At 41.0% G+C, this 18,948-nt stretch overlaps 1 protein-coding gene across 3 annotated transcripts in view; it reads left to right on the top strand.

Annotated features, from left to right (window-relative positions):
- The window catches only part of ARHGEF9 (Cdc42 guanine nucleotide exchange factor 9), a 405,711-nt gene extending 387,194 nt beyond the window's left edge, over positions 1–18,517 (top strand). For 2 of the 3 annotated variants that reach the window (XM_083159287.1, XM_083159289.1), the window contains 2 exons: positions 1,904–1,972; positions 10,463–18,517. In XM_083159287.1, the coding sequence (XP_083015413.1) occupies positions 1,904–1,972; positions 10,463–10,650 (257 nt within the window). In that variant the 3' untranslated portion in view covers positions 10,651–18,517. The remainder of the gene's footprint in view (positions 1–1,903; positions 1,973–10,462) is intronic. The other variant, XM_083159288.1, reaches the window with a different exon arrangement.
- The last annotated feature ends 431 nt before the right edge of the window (positions 18,518–18,948 follow it).

The following is an 18,948-nucleotide window of genomic DNA, read 5'->3' as shown; positions in this document are numbered from 1 at the left end:
CTCAGGTTGGTGGTCCAGAACCAATTCAAATTATTTATGGCCAATGAAATAGGCAAAATCAGTGCTTGTGGCTTCCAATTAAGAATATGTGGGTAAACAGAAGTGAATCATGTTTCTCACCACATAACTGGACCTAAGGAAAACATTTAAATTACAACTTACTTAATATCTTTTTGTGAAATTAGTAACCAACTTTTGGCCATGGGGTGCCGTGAAAAATATTCTGATACTTAAGGGTGCCGTGATTCAAAAAGTTTGGGAACCACTGTACCAGAGTAATAACACAGCACTCTGTTCGTCTCATTTGGACATTATTAAATATACTGCATTTCTCAAAGTATGCGGCAATGAAAAGCTCTTAAGTAAGCAGTTTACTATACCTCCATATTTGTCTGAGGCAAAGCGTAACACACTAAATAACTTGCATCAAACTTTTAAAAGACAGATTGCTGCTTATTACCTGCCTAATGGAACGTACAGTTTCTTCTGGTATACTGTTCTGTAATCACAGGAAAACACACACAAGTAACTGCAGGCTAATTAATATCAATCCAGCAATTTAAGCTAAGTAGATGCTAGAAGGCTAATGCTGCCAAAAAAGAGATGCCCGTAACAATAGCATATTAATGCCTATACTGTTTGCTGAGCTCAAGGTGGAAACAGCTCTGCACCAATAGCATCAGTGCTACTGATGCTAGTCAGATGTGCTATGGAAGAGTCCTCTGATAAACACTATATTCAGATGGCGTATCCTCCACCCACATTACCTATTTGTATATTTTACACTAAGAAAAAGGGCATAGAACCAACTCAGTATAAGCACCAACATGTTTATTGCCTGTACTGTTATGATTAGGAGGATTGTTTTGATCACTTGAGTTTTATAGGCACTAGCCCAAGCAGGCATTACATAACCTTTAGGGTATAATTCTAATGAAAAAAACATTCAGTGCTATGTCTTGGCTCATGTTCTGTAGCATGAAACGCACAAAACCGTCACACAATTAGTTAAACCAGTTACATCTGAACAAAGGCAGAGTTACAACCCCCCCCCCCCCCCCCACACACACACACACACACACATACTGTAAACTTCTAATATACTTTATACACTGCACAAGAATAAAAGGGATTGTGTTATTGAAAAACATAAATAAAAGAGGGTGGAGTTTATTAAAGACAACTTGCCAGATTGTACATGTTACTATGCCTTCTGTGGAAGAGAAATTGACATAATTATAGGGCCTATTAGTGAGTCAGCAGCTGATAACCAGGTCACAAGCACGGAACCACGTACACGGGCAGCATATTAACGCAGCAGGAGGAGGTATCACCCAACAGCCTTTGGACCACCCATAACAGACAATTAAACCCCACACACTACGTCCAGGAGCTGCTCAGGATGTACTTGGTGCTGTGAGGAGCCTATGTGCCGGTACAGAACGGCAAGCCCGGCATTACAGTCTGTGGGTGTGGGAACAGGCTGATATATAACAGATGCGGAGGGCTCTTCACAGCACTCTGGTAATGTCATGACATCAGGGGCACGCCGCATTACTGGGGACCTCAGATGTCAGTTCAAGTGTATTTTTGGTCGTGATCTACCAGCGGATGCCCCAAGATCTACTGGTAGATCGTGAAATACCCATACCGACATTTTGACTATGGATCTTCCCAATGTCGGCTAAATGTTTGTGGCGACCTTTTTCATGTGTCGACCTAAGGCTAGTCAGCCTTCAGTTGTCGACCCAATGTATGTCGACCTTAGTAGTGTTGACCCAACGACCCATCCCCCTTTGCTTGATCCTAAAACACTCACTATAGAGATGACTATTCCCAAGGGGCTGGAGAAACCAAATTAGTATTTCAGCATTTACAGCAGTGTTCTGTCTCTTCCCTTCAGGGTTTGAAATCTCAGAATACCAGAAGAGGCAAGCGGCAATGACTGTGCGAAAAGTGAGCAAGCAGAAAGGTATGACCTCTGAGTAACACCACAGGTGGAGCAGGCTGTAGTGCAAAATGTTGCTCAAATGGCTTATAAAGCACTCTTTTTCCACTTAAGTCAGGCATGTCAGGCAAACTATGGCCCTCCAGCTGTTGTGAAACTTCAAGTCCCATCATGCATTGCCATCATGCATTGCCATTAGTTATATGCTAAAACTATGGCTAGGAATGCTGGGATGTGTAGTTTCTGGAGGGAATCAGTTTGGACATGCCTGACTTAAGTAAATGGTTTTAGCTTTTAGAATGATGGCTTTGGGCTAAGGAATATACACAAAAGCGGCAATCATTTACAAAGCAAAACCAAAAAACATCCGAGAATGTCTGTATCTCATTAATACAGGTGGATTACCAGTAAAGGCCCATACACACTGGGGGCGAGTTTGAGCCGAAAGCCGCTTAAAACAGCAAGTTTGAGCGGCTTTCAGCTCAAAGCTGCCCAGTGTGTATGGTCTGGTGATGAATGGTGAGCGGTGATACGTGCTCCCGCATCATTGCCAGTAAAGACGCTCATTTGAAGGTATTACCAACAGATGAGCAGCTTTGAGGACGGCTTTGCATAGAGCTGCGCTATGCAAAACCGTCCACTCCGCCCCTGCTGACCGCACCGGGCAGGGGGAAAGCCGCTCAGTGTGTATGAGTGGGCATAATCATCCAGTGTGTATTTAAGGCATTTTTCTAGCATTCTGGCATAAAACTGTAAACACAGTATATGCATTGTCTATTATGCCTAATAGCAGAATCTCTGATTGTTTTCTGTTATTGCTCCTTATTAATGGTGTAACAAACGCACATGGTATTGCTAGCTGCTTTTTGTGGGCATTCTTTATTGACCTCCCATTACTATCCATCATTAGAATCAATAACTAAAACACTGTCATAATGTAAAACCAGCTATTTGTTACAGACTGCAGTAGTACTGTAGCTGCTACGCCTGTGCTGTCACCATGCCTCATGTCATCACCTTTTAGGGATGCATTCTATTAGATTAACTGCTTAAATTGAACTGTATGTCCCTCTGGCACTAAAGGGTTTAAGTATCATCAGCTGTCTGTGCAGCACTTTGCAGTGTAATGACACGCATGATGCGTAAAGCAAGTGAACTCTGCAGACAAACCGCAGGACGTTCCTCTGAGTGAGCACACATGACGACAGCACGCTACTAGTAAGTGTGCCTGCTGCTTTCATAGAACAAATGGGATAAAGCTGCTTGACGTTCTCCTGGCGGCATCTGTAGTCTCAGCAGCTCCTTACAGGGACAGAGTAATCAGATCTTCTGTTAATAATAAATAATGCAGTCTTACATCATCAGCTGAGTGTAGCCAATAAGTGTGTACAAATCCAACATTCCTTACATGAGAGAAAGATAGATAACCTCATGGTTTACAGATGAAGCCTCTGCACATCTGAGACTTGTAGTTCCACATCGAAAGAGCTACATGTTCGCTACCCTGCTTTACAGGTAAAAACATTTTCAATAAAAAGTGTATAGAATACATTTTGAGAATAGCTAGTTTTAAAAAAAAAAAATGCAAAAATGACGACACAGCATTTAACATAATTTTGAAAACATTCTCAATTTTTTACATTTTAAACAAAGGAGACTAACCCTCCATTGTATGATTTGTTACCCATTGCCATCTATAGAATATTTGCAGTGGTTCTCAAACTCGGCTCTCAGGACCCCACACAGTTCACGTTTTCCTGGTCATCTGACAGGTGCACTCATTACTCACTTTTGACACATTTTTAAAAGATCCACAGGTGGAGCTAATTATTCTCTTGTTTCTGTGAGGAAACCTGCAAAACTAAACATGCACTGTGTGGGGTCTTGAGGACCAACTTTTAGAACACAGCATAAGTACATATTGATCAAGTTATGGGTTTAGTCATTTAAAAGGGGGTGTGTCTTTGAATGTAGCACACCATATACCGCTTTTACACATCATGCAACACAATAGTAGGCCCCTTATACTTGCCCCTTACATATTATTACGCACATATTGAGACAAATGTCACATTATGCCACAAGGAATGAGTGAAATTTCACACTGAAGTATTAAAAATTCACATTATTCCATGTCCCTCATATTTCCACACATCAGCTCCCGTTATTCCACATACCTGCCCCCATTAGTAATGCCACACACCTGCCCCTCTTTAGATATTTCAAACACCTGTGCGCTAGCCTTGAAAAATGTAGCCGATTGCAGCCCCATGCAGTCACGGCAACTCACCTATCCTTGGCAGCGGCGGTGTGGCTGTATGTGTGTCCGATGGCAGCTGGCGCCTGCTACACACAGGCTGAGCATCAGCTACACAGGACTACGCTGCACGCACACACAGCTGCCATCAGACATACATACAGCCTAGCAGCGGGAAAGTCAGGAGCTGTTTGCAGGCCTCATGTGGCCCACAGGCCGCATGTGGCCCACCCCTGATGTATATTCATGCAGTAGAGAATGTAGGCTGTAAAATCCAGTGGGGCAGGGATTATGGGCATAACCATAGGCATTCTACAAAAGTGTTATGAGGTCCAACAGCACTAGGGATACGTTCTGTGCCTCACAGTACCTAATATCACTTCAGGATAACTTACTGTATGCATTACATGATTTATCTAGTAACATTTACATACTGTACAGCGTCAGGATATTATTTTTCACTGACGCCCAGAAGGCTGCGTTCTACTCCTTTTGAATGAGACAAAATGTAAACTACAGATAATTGAAATGATGCGCTAGTCTTTGTTAAATATATATTTTTTCATAAATTCGCTGAAAGGTGGAACTATAAATGTTCAATTAGCTTTAATCTCCAATACCTGCACATTATTGGTTTATACAGTATGCATGTTTAATATTTATTTTTACTTAACAAATGACTGGCGCATCATTTTATTACCTGCAGTTCGGTCTCATTTGGAGCAGTAGAACGAACTCCAGAGCCCTCTGAACTGGGTAACTTATTTCTGGCTAACTCTGTACTGTAAATAGGATTCAGACTAATGTTCTATAGTGGACTAACAGGCGATGGGGGAGGCACTGTGGGGGTTATGATGGTGCATATTCTTCATTGCAGTCTGATTGTAGGGCCAATACATTGGGCAGTATATAGGGGGAGATTCTCTAAATAAGAAATGCGGTAAAAACCCCGTTATCAGGGTTTTTACCGCATTTTGGGATGCTCTAAGCATCCCCCGCCGGGTTAACGCGGCGGGGGGCATCGCCAGAAAAATCTGGCGATGCCCCATAGAAGCCAATGGGCTTCTACCGCATCCCTCCGCCGCCCCGCAATGACCCCCCGCCGCCCCGCAATGACCCCCCGCACGGACCCCCGCCGCCCCGCATCGCCCCCTCCCCCCTCACCTGTGTCCGGGCAGCACAGCGCAGTGCTGCCCGGACCTGTGACCTCCTCCCTGCACTGATCCTCTTCCGGGTGCAGGGAGGAGGAGAGCCCGGCGCAGCAGCAGCAGCGCCAGGTGTGTGAGGGAGGGGGGAGCCGCCGGGACCTGCTGGGACCCGGCGACTCTCACTGCAAAGGACAGCTCTTAACGCAAGAGCTGTCCTTTGCTATAATTATCGCATATGTTACAACATATGCGATAATTATAATTGCGAAGACAGGCGAAGGGGGGCGGAGATTCTTAGAGAATCTCCCCCTCAATGAGAAAAATTAGTCATGTTTTATGGCGAGTTTGTGCTTTTCTCGCGTTGGACGGAGACTTTTGCTCTCAAAAAGCGAACAACCCTATTCAATGGGCACTTCAAGCCGTCTTTCTGAGTGATTTTCGCCGTGTCTCTCCGTGTAGCAATTCTCCATCTTTTCATGGAGAAGTGGAATGTGGACTTTTTAAATAAAAGTTTTTTGTTTTAATTTTGGTGTAAAAAAATCAGGAGTTTTATTCTGAGAAGGGGCATGCTATTTTTATTCATGTGCTTATAGCACATGAATATATATTTAATTAAAAATATATATATTTTTTACACTGAGCAGCCAGCAGGGGGCCGGGAGCCGAGCCGCTCATTAGATATTCATATATTCACTGCACCCGATCATTACATATGCATGATCGGGTGCAGTGAATATACCCGGTCCCCTGCTGGCTCTGAGGGGGGGCAGCTTGTGCTGCCTGGGTCCTGGGGAGCCTACCTCCCCCCCCACATACGTTCTGGGGCAGGCAGGGAGACTTCAATTTCCCTGCCTGCCACCGTCCCACGGCTCCCTGCCGCGGACGCTCGTCCGCTGCAGGGGTTAAGATTCGCCACAAGGGGCTACTCGCCCCTCCGACATTGAATACGGAGAGAGCGAGTGGCAGCCAGCCCTCCGGAACGCAGCGAGTGTGCAGCGAATCCTAAACAGGATTCACTGCACACGGCGATATTTCTCATTGAATACTGCCCTTTGTCAGGGGTAAATTTAGCAAAGATTCTAAAAATGTTAAGAGGTGATTTTGCCCTATCAGATTCTGTCTATCATTTCTCTATTGCATCCTGAAATGAAAGAAAATATCTGGTTGGTTGCTATGGGCAACATCACTTCTTTTCATTTTTAGAAACTTTAGTAAATTTTTCTCTCACTTTTTAAAAAGGGCAAATAAGAATGAACAAATCATCTGCACAGATTGACTCAATGTCATTCTGTAGTTTAGGTGGGATGGTGGAAAGAGAGAATCCCCAACAGTAGTGCGGTGTATCTGCATCGCATCCTTTTATTCTGAGATATTGGTTGTATTATTTCTTCAAATTAATTTTCAATTTCTTTGTAACAAACACTTCCCAATTTGTAGAAATTGCATTTGCAATAAATGCAGCGATTGTATATCATCTAGAAAATCCATTTATATGGCTATAAAATGATTAGGCTGCTGTTCCCCAGGCACATCCAGTCCTGCCTCTGTAATACACCTCTTGTGCTGTGCATTCGTGCCGGGGTGTTAGAGACAATCCCAGTGGTTCAAGCTGCAGTTTTTCTTATTTTTGTCTCCATGATGCGTTCTCAGACACTCAAACAGCTTGCAATATTTATTAGGGAGAAATGCTCGGGCAGCTGCTCACTGCAGGAAAACAGGAGGCACTTGGCGCTCACATGTTCAGGAGCCTGGAACTTGGCAGTACGAATTGTATCACATGAAACTTTAATTTCCTACTGGGAAAAAACAGGCGTCACTTGTGGAGGGTTTTTTTCCTCTTTCATTTTAAGAGAATGCCCCAGTTATTCTCTCTGGAACCATCAATTGTTAATGCTGAGTAAAAACTACACCAGCAAGAGTAAAAGTAGCTCTGAATTATGTTGCTGGTCATTTATTAGATGACATAGTACCTTTATGCTGTGTGTGTGTGTGTGTGTGTGTGTGTGTGTGTGTGTGTGTGTGTGTGTGTGTGTGTGTGTGTGTGTGTGTGTGTGTGTGTGTGCGTGTGTTTACCCATTCAGCATTATTGATGAGAAGGATTGTGGATTATTACTTTTCCTGAATTATCATTTTTTTAGTCTTTCCTTGGAGAACACTGGAATCCATGTGGTTTGAGGAGCTTTAACTGGTGTTTGTTATAGTTATTTTTCTGTACCATGGTAGATCCTCCAGAGAGGTGTGTGACCAGTGCTCTTCCCAGCAGTTCTTGTTTGTGTGCCATACTGACCTTACGTGTTTCGGAACTTACCCTCAATTCTAAAGCATACTCAGAGGCCCTGGGCCTAATTCATGAGCAATTGCAAAACTACAACTCCTTACAGTAGCATGTAGGGGGCTGCCCATCATAAGACAAGGCTTCTCCACATTCTTGGGTCCAGTACCGTGATGCTATTGCAAAGTTTTGCAATCACATCGCAGCAACTGTGTGCGAAGTCATACAGCCGCTGCGTCCCGCACCCAAAGCGTTCCGAACACGCCTGCATTGTACGCCTGCATCGACTGCACTACCACTTGCATGCATGTGCATATTAGCAAAAATAGTCCAATAGTGATTATTGGTAAGCAGCAGTTATGGGTGAATTACCCCCAGTGTAATGACTATTACAACAATATAATTGTGGATTTTATTTAAAAAATGCATTGCAATTTTGTTTCAAAATAGTCAATCTTTTAAAAAAAATATGCTGGGAGGCCTAGTTCTATCACAGCAGGGGAGTCATGTTGTTCAAGGGTTGTATATAAGGTAAGTAACCGGTTGGTCTGCTACCCCCCCCCCCCCCCCCCTCTTCCATCCATGCCCTTTTTAAGGAGTTCTAAAAAAACTGTGCTAAGCTATAGACATGGATATAAATGACAAAGACAAAGGAGGGTAGGCAATGTCCTGCCGCTATTTCCGACATGGGAAATAGCGGTGGCTCCCTATTCAATGCTGTCATTAACGACAGCATTGATGCGGGATCACAGCACAATGGGCCCGACTTCAAAAGCTGTCGGGCCCGTTCTGCCAATAACGGCTGTGGATTGTCGTTATCCGGGCTGCAGATCGACAATCCACGGCCGTTTTCACAGCCACGCCCCCTTTGCACCCATCGGCAGGCGGGACATTGAATCCCAACTGTCGTTATGTGGTCTATCTGACCGCAAACGGGCCAGGATCACAGCTGTCGGCGGGGATCGACAGCCGTGATCCCAGACTGCATACCCCCCAAAGCAGTATAGAAAGAGAATTTTGAAATACAGGACACTATTTTGACACTATCAGGTTTATTTACTAAAATGGGAGTTATATTGAAAATTGGATGTTTCTACTGGCGACCAATCCGATTAAATTATCTTCTATAAGATGATAAATGAATAAGAAGTAGATTCTGATTGGTTGCCCATAGCAACATCCCATCTTTAATAGAACTACAGTAAAACCCTACAAGTCTCAAAATGATGGAACTTTGAAACAGCAGCCATAGAGCTAGAGGCCATGTGTTGACTCCTTTGGTATTTCCTGTATACCTCGAAGAAGAGACGGTTTTAATAAATACAATAACAAGTTATCTGTGAAGAGATTTGAATTGAACTAAATGCCCCCTTCCGCCTTTATATAAAAACTATTAAGAAGAAAAAGTGAATTGAAAAAATGGTTTCTTCTTCTCCACAGATGGGGTTCAAGTATACAGGGAAAAATAAAACCCCAAAAGATACAAAAAAAAAAAAAAACAGCTTCCACACCTCTAAACATTGGTGCAGGCCAGAGAAAAATAAATATCTGGAACTTTATCATTGACGGTCAGTCTCAATGGCTGTATCCGCCAGCCAATCAAAATACGCTGAAAACCATTCAAATCAGTTCCCCATGTATCTGTTTAGTTGACTGGTTCATTCATTTAGATAGTCAGTCTAAGAGAATTAATTGCACTCATAAAGTTATGTTACAGCTGCATATTTAATCACTCTGTCTGCCATTTGTAAGCAGCTCCAAAATGAGAGCTTGCTCCAGGGATCTGCATTTGAATAAAATACAATATAATGACCTATATAAAGAATATTTTAATGAATTCACATTTTTATTTAAAGTTGTTGCACATATAAGAGGCATAACGCAGTGGTGTGTTACACACTCAATTATGTTCTTTTTACTTTTTTTTGGTGATATTGTCTTTTTCATTTATGTAAATACATATGACCAAGTGCAGTGATTATTGTTTGCTGCTGGAGCAGTTCTGATTTATACATGTAATTAACACAAACTCTATAATGACAATACAGCACATGCATTCTGATGCCTTGTGTTCCATATTAATATTTTACACACTCCAAGCAAAGAAAACACATAATTAATTTCTCATTGCATAATTGCCTATTAATACACTGCCTTTATGTTTCTGTCCCCAATGACTTCTGTAATCTGTATACCCTCCAGTTATATCTAATGATAATAGAGCACAACAAGAACAACAAAAATGAAAATTAACAAAACTATTTTTTTAGATATAGAACTTTTGGCCATTGGAAATCTTGCTGATAGTGATGTAAAATGTTACTTTATTGTGGGTAATCTCATTATTTTTCTTAGGTATTTTATTTCTTTTCTGTTTTCCAACTACAGTGAACTACATGAACTGCTGAGGAGGGGGGTACCATAACACTCCATCCTCGACTACAGAGTGTTTATTTCACACACACCCCAACCATTTTGGGGGCATGGCCTAATCGTAGGGGGTGGCCACGCCTTCCCTAATTAGGCCCTGCCCAAAATTTTACCGGGGCCCGACATACCTCTCGGCTACCCTGCTCTATTAAAAATGATACAATAATAGTAACATATAAAATACAAAATCGATAACTAATATACAGTAAAATGTGTGGTACAAAAATTGGAGAAACTGGCATAATCTTTATTTGACGTGTATGTATTACAAATCTGCACATTTTGTAAATATGATGTTTGTATTGGTTGAATCATTTTACTCAAAATTGAATGATGACTGAAAATGTTAAATGTTCTAATAAGGTGCTGCTGTACAACACAGTAACTGGTGTGTATTTCTCTTGTAGCTGGAGTCAGTTGCCCCCGCTCGGTTCCTCCAGCATATCCGCCTCCTCAGGATCCAGGGGCTATCCAAGGACAGTACATGGTGACCGATGGCATATCACAACCACAAGTTTTCGAGTTCACTGAACCCAGGAGAAGTCAGTCCCCATTCTGGCAAAATTTCAGCAGGTTGACGCCTTTCAAAAAATAACACAGAAATATAAATATATAAATATATATTGGGAAAGGAATATTAAAATAAAATAAAAAAGAAATTATATTTATAGATGGACCTTTTTTCGGAGAAGCACTGTTGCAACCATACTATGAAAGGACCAAAAACAAAAAAACATAAAAAAGCAAACAAGACAGGAAAACTAACTTTAAACTGTTTTTTTCCTTAAAAAAAAGACCTTTTTTTTCCGTCGGACAACAGGAACTGCTCTGCTTTTGAAAAGCTCCATGAAGCAATTTCTCTCTCTGAAGAGTTCATTCATGGTCACAAGACTTTCGGCGTTTCTTTCCTTGGACTCTGGCACCTCTCTTGCTTTCCGTGTTAGTGACCACTGATGTTTCTGGGGTGTCTGGTTACCGGTGGTAATTGCACATTTTGCTTGTAAGAACATTCTCTCTAATTTAGAGGGGAAAATACAGTGGTTAATGGAAAGCGCTCTAAAGAAAACACACATCCTGCTTTCATTTCATGGTATTCTCACAACATAGAGCAACACCTGCAGATCCAGCGGGATTGTCATTCATCGCTTAGTCCCCCTGGTCCTGAAGGTGATGTCCTTGCCACATTCGCCTCACTTAGAGCAACCATTCTGTCCAGTTCTCTACAAAGCACTGCGGCACAAGCAGCAAAAGGGGGAGTTCACAGTCTAGTTCTAGGCTATATGAAAGTAGATGCAGAGCTTTGGATGTGGATTGGAAGGACGGCACTACACGCTGCCTGTGCATTTTTAATTACTTTAAATTTGTTTTCATTCAGAAGGTATACAGAAGCAGGAACAGAAGACAGGAGCTTCTCGCTTGTCTATCAATCCTCCCACTGAAGCAGACTCTGTAGTTCCCAGTGAGTCCGCTTGTTATCTGTTTCTTCACCTGTACTGTAAATGTTCTGGAATAAGGATGAAAGTCCATCAAACAGGGATTCCTACATTTTATTACATTGGGAATATTTATTTTTTCCAAAGAATTTTTAGGTTATTTGCTCCCGTACAACTCTAAATGCTGTCACTTTACTTTTATAAGTGAAAAAAAACGGCACAATTTTATTTTCTAATTGCCACTAATTGTTTTTATTTGGGGTCACTGTGAGCTTTGTAACTAAACGACCATGTTCAAACATCTGCTGCTTGACATACACTCTTGGTAGACTTAAATGCTGCATGCTGTTTCTGCACGGGTGACGCCCAAAGCCATGTTTGAGTGGGGAATCCAGCCACACAGTTAGTGGAATAGTTCCTTGTCAAAATGGCAATAATGTCTGTGGTGTTAGATCCCTGAGGCTCTGCGTGTACTATGTAGAGCACTTTAGCCGGAAGGGCAGCAGCGCACTGTAATAATGGCTGTCAGTCCTGGTGTGGGCTGGAGGTATAAATATGTCATGACAAGTATTACATACTGATTCACTTAGCATCCTATAGGCTTCTCTGTAAATTCACATTAACAAGTACTTCTAAACGCTGTTACATTCTCTCTGCCTCTAACACCAGTCATCCCTATAGCTCTCCTCCCTATCTGCCTTGCTTTTTGTTTAACTGGTAATTAGATTATTTTGCTCAAAATATTGAACACTTTCTATGTCCTTATATTTCTCCCGTCTGCTATATTTTCCTTCGGCTCTTGTGTTTAATATGCTGTGGAGTGCATCTTCCCATGCTGCAGACTGAATGGACTCATTCCTTTAAATGGGTCTGTATACCCCCTGGGTATAGAGGAAGACGGTGTCAGAGCTTACTAAACAGTTGCCTTTGTTTCATCTCTTACATTGCTTTCCCAAGGTGCTTCTGTCCTTTTGTTTGTAGAATCTGCCTGGTTTATCTGTTCCCCATCATCTTGCTACACTCTCTTCCTGGAACACTTTGATGACTGAGTCTCCAAGCTCACAACTGCCAGCTGTACCCACCTCTCACTGTGCCGTAAGATCCCTGTGCCAGCTTCCATGGGACTGGCTCTTTATACACCACCAGCAGGAAATAAAAGCAAATGATTTCATTCATGGTTCGGTCATGACTTTTCGAAGGTGCATCCAATCTTACTGCTGGTTAAAAAGAATTATCTCTTTATACTTAATAATAACATTGTAATTAATTGTTATTATAATTTATCTTTACTCAAATATACAGTAGTTATGACCTCTACTGTCAACTAACACTTTAGAAATCCACTTGTAGTATGCAGTTATGCAGGGCTGCCCATGATTTTATGGCATGAACTGTGTATTTCTAATAAATACCCGTTAGCAGGTAATATTCTACTAATAAGGGATATCATACATGGAAATGATGAGGACTTGTCATCCTCGTAGTCACAGGAGATCATTTACAATGGCATATGGGAAGCTCAGCAGTGCAAATGTCTTATAACCCAATGTGTGCTGGATTTTCATCAGGTGCATCAATTTGTGGCAGACAATAGCCACATTGGTGGCAGAAATGAGGAGGTGGGTAGAATAATGCCATACCACCAGGTGACAGGTATGCCTACCCATGCACTTCTCAACAGTATGGGTCAAATAAAAGGCCTGTGCAGCAGAGGACATTACTAGAGGTGTTCTGCCCAATGTAAGGAAAAACTTCACACACAGAAAAGTGATACAGTACATGTAATAAAACAGTTCCAATGTCCCCTTGCTCTCATCATTTACCAAAGCCATAAATAAGATAAACCAAGCAGTTTTTTAGGACACCTATTCATTGGAGGCTGGACTTTGAAGGGATGTATACAGGGCACTTCTTAAATACTTTTTGCACATTTAGAGGTGCACTTCCGTTTGTGAAGACTGTGCAGAGAGACAGGGACATTCCACATTGACGTGTGCTGCTTGGACCATTGATCACATTGCAGTGCGCTTTGGGTGTGCTTTGCTCAATATGTACTGTAGATGCACTGATTTCACACCCAGTCAACTGATGACAATCATATGACCAGCAGGTATTGTGAATGTTGTGTGGGTGTCACTGACACCAGAGAGGGGTCAAAGTTATCTGTTATGTGGATTAAACACATAAACCTAAACCAATATAAGATTCCAAACTACTATTTTTCTATACATTGCATATATTGACCATGTTCCTTCAGGTATGTAACAGTAATTACTGTTTCCAGATCAGAGCACAACTGAGAATTTTGCATCTATTCCTATTAAGTATATATACAATGTAGCTTTTTTCAATACAACAACGATGTAAACTGGAATATTGCAGATGGTGAAATATACTGCAGCACCTGCTCCCCTCTCTAGGGTGATAGCAGCGGTACTGCAGTAGGTAAATCAGTATGATATCGAAGATAACTGACCTGTGTGGGTCTCTAACCTTTACTTGCAAAGATACATGTGGTTCCTCAAGTTATTGACTTAATATTAATCAGAGCAGCCTTAACATATTATTAACCTGTTAAAAGACTCCATGAACCACCAGGAATAGGCTTCATATCAAGATGCAGTCTAATGTAACAAAAAGAAATACAGTTAAAATTTGAAATGTAATCAGTGGCACATTTATAATGTGTGCAGTGTGTGCAGTGCACATGTGCCCCTGAGTCCAGTGGGGCGCACACTGTACACACAGCACACATTATTTAAATACTCACCCAAACATTGTAATAAATTGTGGTAAAAAACTGAGGAAAGGGGGAAGTAATGTTGTTAGTAAGAATGAATGCACCTTCCAGCCAAAACAGCAACAAGCTTTCATGAAAACAAATCTGGTATCTCTACCTCTCTACCTTACTCTTGTGGCATTCTGAGCCTGCAGTAGAACAGACATGTATGCATCAAAGCTGGTATTTGTATAGAAATACAAACATATTTATCATTTACAGACCAGTTCCCTATAAACCTTCAGTGCCAGGGCATTTTTCCAATTACCGGTAGCTTTTCCCCATCTATATCTACCTACAATGTCTTACACTTCTGGTTGCCAGGTAGGTGCAGGTCACCTCAGTAGAGCAATTAATACTGTAAGTATTGATGGAAAATTGTGGAATTTCCTGCAGTTAGGTGAATGATACAGGGTGTGCTGGGTCATTGTGCTGCCTGAAGCAGCAAGTGTAATGGTACCCTGTGCACCTGACACACAGACTACTACATATAGATGTATCATACTGTACACTATAACACAAATACTTGCACTTTGTCGTCTAGAGCTACTGATAAAGCAAGAGCTGCTGAACATAGATTTTTGCCTCAACAATTTCCATAATTATTTATTTTGGCTTATAGTAAGGCCAGATACCATCTGTTGGTTGATCTTTGTATAAGAACCAATATTTAAATGGCTGTGAAATCACATGTCAAAATTAGAAGTTTTGTTTTACTTGTGTTCTTCGGGTCATTGAATTGCATTAAATGCATTGAATGAAGCAGACCGCCTCAATGCTCGGAAAGAGTGCAGCATCGCCGATTGGTAGTACAGGGTCATTGGAAGCAATGATTTTTATCTTTAGATACATTTTATATCTTGTAATTGCTTAAAATACACTAGTAAAGTTCACAATCTTGATGTCAGTGCTTATAAGTCTATAACGATTATTAGGCGGGTATTGTAAGTATAAAATCCTCTAGCTGCATCTGACTCCATAGCAAGATAATAGTTGTTGTTTTATGGGCTGGATAAAGACCAGGCTACAGGGCGGTTTTATGTTTAATAGAGTAGCCCACACTGCCCTGATTTTTTTCTCTCATTCTCCTTGGCCATCTTAATGTAAAGATGAATGATTAGAAAGAGATCCCAGACGTGTAAATGAAGATATAAAATAATAGTTGCCTTGCATTCTGATATCATGGGTGGAAATCATACTGTACTGTCATGTTTTACCTCACTCATATAGCCTCCAGAGAATGATTCCAGGGGGTACATATACCAAGCAACATGTTAGTTACTGTTAGTTTATTGTTTGTTAACCTGCTGATCAGCAGCATCTTTGATTGATTTGTCACCCTTCTGGTTAGTAAATATATTTCCCTATATCACCTAGTGTGGACACCCTGGGGCTCATGCACAGTTGGACACATTTGCTCTGCAACCATACACTGGAAATATGCATATAATCAAAAGCACATTGACATGTACTGTATACAGTATGTTTGTTCAGCTTCATCTTAAGACACGTCTAGCTGTACAACGGAAGCATAAGCCAGTCGTACAAGTGCTCGTGTCCCACCATAGTATGGTGATAGTGTTAGTAGTTTCCTAAAGTCGAAGTATGCACTACCGTGATGGTAAACAACTGAATAATTTCATGTCATATACCCATGAGGAAGGTTATTAACAATTTAATTGCCAACATCTTTGTGAGAGATATGCAAAATATCCTCTAAAAATGCCACCGTCGCTCACATTTGTTATATAAATTCAAATGAAAAATGGTGCGTAAAAAAGATTCTATTTCTTATACCAGGTAAACATTACAGGTCATTATGATGAATTAAAATGTTTACTTGGCAATTTTCACACCTATTTTGACAAATTCACTTGGCACTCAATGGGTTAATAAACACGAAAGCTGCATTTGTGACATAAATACAAAACACAAATACTAAGCCAAATAATTTTGTTGTTGTTTTTCCTCTTTAAAAATAGTTGCAATTGTCTTTCCTACTGTGTCCGCTGTGTGCGTATCCTTCCTGTACACATAGTAGTAGTAACATATGACCACACATGTCTACTCCCAAAAGAGCAGACCACACTCCCGAATCCAATACACTTTCCCAATAAAGTGAGCAGGCTGTTCATGGCAAATCTCTTCTTTGCTGATGGACGTTATGATGTAATGACACCAACCCCCTCCCACCCTTGCTTCATGGACGTTAAAAGTAAGAAAGTTTGAAACGGATGCACATCCAACTGTACATGAGTCCCCCCATTTATAAGAGAGCCTCTGCTGTCATCTTAATGGAGCCTAAACAGTAGAATTTATGACAAGCTAATATGGCTGCCAGGTATATCAGACAGGACCAACCGGCCAATCCAGCTAGGCTACATGTAATCACTTAAGGGCTTCCTGCTGCAACCATGTGATGGAAGCAAAATTGGGAAAATTTGCAATGATTGGAAAGGCTCATTAAGTACATTTTGAAAATGAACAAAATGATCCATATATTTATAAATAGTCTCAAATATCAACCTGTTCAGATAGAGCAGTCCAGCCCCAAAACTTCTTCACACATTTCCTATATTCCCAGATTTGCACTATATCAGCTGCTTAATGATATATATCATGTATTTAGTAACAGAGAAAGGTTTGATCTTTGTTTGCATATTCTGCGGATTCTCTTTAGTAGTATTTGGAGATGGGAACTGTGAATACTGCACCTGGGATAGCAATCTATTTTTACAGTAATCTACGCACTGTTGTGCCAATGCGGTTTCAATCGTATGTGTTGCCTGCCTATTGCTCTCACCAGCATCTTCACTGCTTCATAATGTGTAAACTCATCACTGCACGTTAGATAATGATATATTTACAAAGCTGTAGCTACTTCATTCTAAGCATATCTTCAAATGCTATAGATTTATTGTGCCACATATTACTGATACAGGTAAACTCTGGGGAACCCCCCAGTATTCTGCTCAATGACATTTTTATACCATAATTACTGTTAACACCTATGGTTTAAAGCCGAGTGTCCCATTAACCCATATGATTTTTAGCTGTATATTTTAAGATAAGGTGCACCATAGAGTATGATAGTGAAGCAGGGTGTTTATCCAAACTTGGTGCTATTTTAGATGTTATTTAATGTGGTCTGTAGTTGTAGATCACTGAACCAGCCTCCATTTTATTCTAAGTGTACTATGACTCATTAGTGCTAAATGCTGTTGTGTTACTATATGTGAGACATTGTGCGAGTTTTACACTCATACTCAACTGACCACAAAACTGGTGGCACTCCAGCTGTTAGGAAACAACAATCATCATTACTTGTTTGCATTAGGCGTTCTGGGACTTTTAGTACCTCAACAGCTGGGGAGCCATGTATAGCCTGGTATAGAAATATCAAGTCATTGCAGGCCAGTTGGATACAAGAAGAGGTCATTTAATATGCTTGGCCATGAAGTCACTGTTAGTCAGAGCCATGGTAGCCCTTTTATCAAGGACAGCTATTCCAATGCCTAGGTATAGTTACATTTTTGGGGGGATATTTTTGGCAAGGAGCAGTTGGTGAATGTTTTCTTAACTTCTTGCTAGAAGGAATTGACAGGAAATGTAATGTGAATCTAGTGTATGAATGAACAGTTTAATAATAATATATTATTCCTACCCTAACTTCCTCTGTAATAGATCTAGCCCTTTGGTTTTCTACATTTTAATGTTTATCCTACAAATAGACTTCAATAGTTTAATAAGTTTAACTATATTCTAGTTTTAATTTAAACAACACACTTTGCTGTAGCCGCTTGTCTTCAAGCCTAAGCAGTAGGTTAGGAAGAGTCAGTGATGACCAGACACAGTGGCCCTTATTGTGGTTAACTCCCAAAGGAAAATTCCTGCTCAAATGGACAAAACCATGTGCACTGCAGGTGTGGCAGATGTAACTTGTGCAGAGAGAGTTAGATTTGGGTGAGTTTTGAAATCCAGTGCAGGGAAAATACCGACTGCTTTATTTTTACACTGCAATATAGATCTTACTTTGAAGTAAAACCCCACCCAAATCTAACTCTCCCTGCACAAGTGACATGTACACCACCTGCAATGCACATGGTTTTGTCCATTTGAGAAGGAATTTGCCTTTGCAAGTGAACCAGGATAATGGCCAGTATCTGGGCTCTTGTCCTACCTGCCTTCACTAATTTAATCCCTGTGTATCCTACTGTTCTGACAGGGGTATATATATATATATATATATATATATATATATATATATATATTTAAAAAAAAAAAAAAAACAGATTAAAACCCTACTCCTCTTTAAGCCTTATTACAAAACATAATTATAGCTATTAATGTGCGTGCAGGTCAATTTGTCTGTATAAATGATCTTGGTGGCATTTGGTGGCACATATGATGTGGATATGACAGCATTGCAGCAAACTATCCTAACCACTGGTGAAAGGAAGCAAAATCCTGCACAAGTTAATGAAAACACTTTATTCATCCACGTGCCATGAGAACTCCCCGTCTTATATGAACTCTGCTCACCTCAGGCTGCCTCATCATTGCATGGTCCTAAATCCATCCAAAGACTCATTCAACCAGTGCCAAAGCCTTTCAGATCTGTCTCCTGTCCTCTACTGCTCTGGTGGTGATGTGTAATAGTTCCACCAGCTTTGTCTCTGTC

This window comes from Crinia signifera, chromosome 9 (assembly GCF_055691185.1).
Source record: "Crinia signifera chromosome 9, ASM5569118v1, whole genome shotgun sequence".
NCBI lineage: Eukaryota > Metazoa > Chordata > Amphibia > Anura > Myobatrachidae > Crinia > Crinia signifera.
The sequence above is the reverse complement of the archived record's forward strand: the minus strand, read 5'-3'. Positions and strand labels throughout refer to the sequence as shown.